The sequence below is a fragment of the Ailuropoda melanoleuca genome, chromosome 4 (genome assembly GCF_002007445.2).
Source record: "Ailuropoda melanoleuca isolate Jingjing chromosome 4, ASM200744v2, whole genome shotgun sequence".
In the NCBI taxonomy this organism is placed as follows: domain Eukaryota; kingdom Metazoa; phylum Chordata; class Mammalia; order Carnivora; family Ursidae; genus Ailuropoda; species Ailuropoda melanoleuca.
The window spans coordinates 66,233,016-66,237,827 of NC_048221.1; the positions used below are offsets into that span (position 1 = coordinate 66,233,016).

At 47.2% G+C, this 4,812-nt stretch overlaps 1 protein-coding gene across 1 annotated transcript in view; it reads right to left on the reverse strand.

The window, feature by feature from the left end:
• Nucleotides 1–569: 569 nt before the first annotated feature.
• NMS (neuromedin S) overlaps nt 570–4,812 on the reverse strand; it is a 15,519-nt gene continuing 11,276 nt past the window's right edge. Inside the window, exons 9-12 of the mRNA XM_034658983.1 lie at nt 3,544–3,579; nt 2,925–2,966; nt 1,815–1,864; nt 570–927 (exon numbers count right to left, since the gene is read on the reverse strand). Of these exons, the coding sequence (XP_034514874.1) occupies nt 1,826–1,864; nt 2,925–2,966; nt 3,544–3,579 (117 nt within the window). The 3' untranslated portion in view covers nt 570–927; nt 1,815–1,825. The remainder of the gene's footprint in view (nt 928–1,814; nt 1,865–2,924; nt 2,967–3,543; nt 3,580–4,812) is intronic.

Consider the following 4,812-nt stretch of genomic DNA (forward strand, 5'->3'; position numbering starts at 1 on the left):
AATGCTAAAAATAAAAACTAATCCTAAAGTGTGACATCTACGTTACATTTTAAAAGGAGGGCTTTTCAATTTGATGAGAAGCTTAAAAGAAGGATGTTTTAATGCAGCTTGGGTTCCTTGCCTCTATCCTAGGGTCCCTCCTTGTGTTGCTGCCTGTCTTCTACGCCATCTACTCCTTCGAATGATCTTTGGAGGTCTGGAAGTCAAATGCTGTTTACAGAGGAGGAGCCTGAGAAGATGATAGGCCTACACCTCCTGGTTTCCTGAGGACTCTGGAATTGTTATACAGTAACTTGGTGTTGTAACCTCAAGTCCCTGGTCAGTGAGGCAGAAGCAGCTGTCATTAGGGCAAGTTGCTCTGGTAATCTTTGTGTCATGAAAATCATTTTTGAAGTGTCATTAGAGCCAATGCTTATGGAGGGCTATGTATGACCATGCTAAGCCCTTTCATAGATGGTCTCCTCCATCATCACAATAATTATGTGAAGGTACTATTATTACCAACTGCATTTTACTGTGGAGGAGAATGAGGCACAGGAATGGGAAGTGACTGGCCCACAGTCCCCCAGCTAAAAGATGAAAGAATCAGAACATGAAGCCAGCTAGGCTTAGCTCGGGCTCTCAATTCTCAATAATAACAGGATATCTGGGACATGCCAAAACAATGCCAAACACAGCACATGTTATCTATCTATCATTTATCTATATCTCATTATTTTAAAAATCCATCTAATCCCTCCTGTAAGACTTCCCAATAAGAAATGAAAATATTGTCTCCATGCTACTTTATTTTTTATACAACTGAATAGTCTAGTGAATATAGAGCAAGAGAATTATCTTTTGTTGTTCACTGAAAGAAAGTTGATATGTGTTCAAAATAATTGCTCGGTTTCTTTATCTGATGCAGTTTCTCTTTGCCACTGAATTCTGAAAAAGAAGAGAAAAATGCACCACTTGGATCAAATTATTATCAGAATCGAGACGAGGCTGGTGGGCATGTTATTGTACAACATGTTTTAAAATTATGCCTCATTTTGACAAGTCATAAATGCCCCAAATCGGTACTTATTTATTTTTGCAGTATCTAATTGGGCCATTCGGGCTGTGTGAGTGCTGTGGACTCAGGGAAACTCTTCCCCTGTTTTCACCTGGGGAGCTCTGTCTCCCTGCATCTGGGCAGCTTTCTCAGGCACCCTGACCCGCCCAGGCTCTGGCTGCCACCAGCAGTTCAGGATCAGGCTCCAGGAGGGAGGCTATGACACCTCCAAAGGACAGCCACCTCATGTCCCTGGAACCACACCATCATGAGAGACTGAGGAGGCCCAGAGCTGCCTTCATACATGGACTTCACCTCTGAAGGTCTGAAGACCAAGGAATCTCCTCAGATCTAAACTCTGGGTCTCAGAACACTGTTGAATGGAGAGAAGAGCCTTGCCTGGTTGTATTCAGAAATGTTCCCACTATAAGGCACTCCTCCTCCCCTGCCAAGCCTGCCCGTGTGGCTTTTCCCATCAGAATGGTCAGGTGACAAGTCCTGAGGATCAGCTGGGCCACGGGGGGGCTCTCATTCCCTCACAGCTCCTGCTGGAGACACCTGCAAGGAGCCAGCATGGGCGCAAAGGCTGCATTGTGTGCTGGGGACAGGTTTTACCAGGCTGCTGTGGGGGTCTCTGTGGCATGGAAATCAGGGAAGGGAGGGGGTGGAGGGTCCTCAGAGGTTCCACGTGGCCCCCCTCCTTTTGAGCTACCACCCCTCTGGCTGCCTCTCAGACAACGACATTTGTTTGGAGGAGAACAGCTGCAATGGCGCTGACCTTGGACTGTCCTAGTGGGTGTTATCTTCAGTGTTTCTTCCATTCCTTGGCTGGGAAAAAAAAAAGGAGCAGCTTACAGATACTGAGACAAAACTGCCTGGAACCTGTTTCTGGGCTCCAGATTCTTCCTCAAAGGGGCCCTAAGGCCTCGTTCTCCTAGCTGGGATGTCAGCAGCCTCCTTGGGAGCTCACCTTTCCAGGGCTAGTATGTAGGCCCCCTGTGGCAGTGCTCCAGGACCCTTGCTGACCCCTACCCCACCCTTCCATCCCCCATCCTCTATTTATGCGGCAGGACGGTCTTCAAACCATTTATCACAGGACTCTTCACCCTAAAGATATCGTGAACACCCAGTGTTTCTCAGAGTACTTCCTAGAGAACACCACTAATAGGTCATATGGGCAGCATGGTGGTAGAAGAACTTCCATGCCAAACACAGTGGGAACTACATAAGAAAGCTGAGAAGAACAAGTTGTTTCCTGTAAGACATGCTGGTGTGCACTGTGAACCTTTGAGAGTGTTGGGTACAGTGTTTCCCAAGCTTGTGTGATCTCTGCAGAGTAACCTCTTAGCACCAATGACTCACAGAACACAGTTTGAGGGGCAGGAGTCTGTCGGATTTGAAGTCTGATTTTTTGGATGCAAACACTCGAGGAGCTAGGGGATGAAGCATAGCTAGTGAGTGGTGGATCACAAATTAAGACAGTTTCTGATTCTGTGACCTTTGCAAGAATCTTGGAGGCCCCAGGGAAGGAGGAGGGGATGGCACCTATACTATTTGGGGGCATGTATCCTGGACATTTCATGCTCAGGGACACGGACGCCAATTCTGGTTGGCCCCCGTGTCTGTCCATCAGCAGCATTCCTGCTTCCCATCCATGCTCTTAGGGCTCTGGTTCTCTCAGCCTATGCCCTTTTGCACCCTTTCTTTTATAAACATCAGATTTCTAGGAGGCGACTTTGAAATTCACCCCTAAGGAAAGGGTGCAAGAGTCCCCATAATTATTCACCAGCTTGCCATGGGGTGCTGGGCTGTGCTCATTCTGGAGGAATTCACAATTCCATGGCAGGAGGGAACTGGGGTTAAAAACAGAGAAAAAGAAATGCTATACCCTGAAAAGGAAGAATGATCGTCCCCGGGGAGCAGTGTGATCCTGAAACATAAAAACACAAGCCATTACGCAACCACTTTGTGCCAAAGGTCTTCTGAAGATGTCTATGACCTGCAGTTTTCAAAGTGTGGTCCCCAGACCAAAAGCATCAATGACAACCAAGACTTGGCTAGAAATACAAATTCTCAGGTCCCTACTGACTGGAGTGGGGGCCCAGCCATCTGAATTTTAACCAAGTCCCGAGGTATCGATGACGCATGGCCAACTTGGAGACTTGCTGGTGTATGGGGCTTATGCATTCGCAGCACCTCTCCCCAGGTTTGCACAACTGCCATTTAGGCCCCTGAGCCACATGAGGCTAATCCTCAGGAACAGATGGCTCCGGGTGACTCATCACAAGGCTGGCGATGAAATAGAAACAGCAGGAAGTACTGCCCTGTGAGTCCCTTTTGCCCCGGGGACAAGCTCGGGAAAACCTGAAATCCAGCGCTCGGCCTCAGAGATTTTCAGGGGCATACTGTGGGACCAGTTCTTTCCAGAAGTGATCTAAAGGGGCGACAAGATTGCCCAGCTCCAAGCACTTCTCTCGGGAGTTGGGTTCTCCCCAAGGCTTCCATACCTTCTTGGTGAAATCCACCGCGGCAGTCCCCGGATCCTGTGAGGCAACGAGGCACAGGTTCATTTCACAGGAACCGCATCCCCCAGGTTTGCAGTCATTCCACTGTGACCCTACACCTCCCTGGCTCCGTGGTCAAGTACCAGAAATCAGGTGCAAAAAAGCAGTTCAGGGGAAAGGCTAACCATGTAGCCAATTATAATTTCCTATTCCGGAAGACAGGCATGGTTGCTTGATTGAGGTACCATTTGGAACAGGACAATGTTAAATTAAATTGGCTTGCCCTTCCCAACAGCGTCAACTGGAAATTGACCTCCCCCCCCGCCCCACCAAGAGTTTGCCCTGGCAGCTTCCTCAGCTTGACTTTGTGGGTCTGGCCTAACAACGTATCAGACTCAATCTGTAAGGCTGAGGGGAGCAGCTGGATCAGACAGGACACAGGGCTGCCTGTGCTTAAGACGACCAACCCGTTTTCCAGGAACTGAGCAGCTTCCTGGGGGTCTTGGGATTTTCAGAGCTAAAAGCAAGAATGTCCTGGGCAAACTGGGATGAGTTTCAGCATTCGAAAGAAATTTTCCCTTTCTTTCTTTCTCTTTCTTTCCTTTCTTTCTTTCTTTCTTTCTTTCTTTCTTTCTTTCTTTCTTTCTCTTTCTTTCTTTCTCTTTTTCTTTGTCTTTCTTTTTCTTTCTTTCTTTCCTTTCTTTCTTTTCTTTCTTTCTTTCTTTCTTTTTCTTTCTTTCTTTCTTTCTTTCTTTCTTTCTTTCTCTCTCTCTCTCTTTCTCTCTCTCTCTTTCTTTCTTTCTCTCTCTTTCTTTCTTTCTTTCCTATCATGCAATAAAACTTCAATTAGCATTTTGAACTATACCTATTACTGAAGCTGGGAATTTCTAAACCCAAAAAAACAAAAACAAAAAGAAGACAAAAAAAAGAACTATTTTTAAAGAAACAAAATTCTGAGATAGGACAAAAGGGCAGGTGGAGCAACCACGGGGAGCCCAGGGGATCACCAAGACAATGCCCATGTCAAGAGGAAGAGGAAGTGAAAGTGAAAAAACAGCATGGAAACTAAAAGGAAACATGGAAGATGAGAGTGGAAGAGAAGAGGAAGTTTTTGTCCTAGGGGCCTTCCCGGGCCCTGCAGCCAACCCTTCCCGGGGTTCAAGGTAGGGGGCTGTGACGCAAAGTAGGGCCAGCTCTCCTTTCCAAGGTGGAGGCTTAGATTCAAAGCTACCATGCAAGTGAGCCCCCCCCCTTACCCCTGCTCCCCTCTCC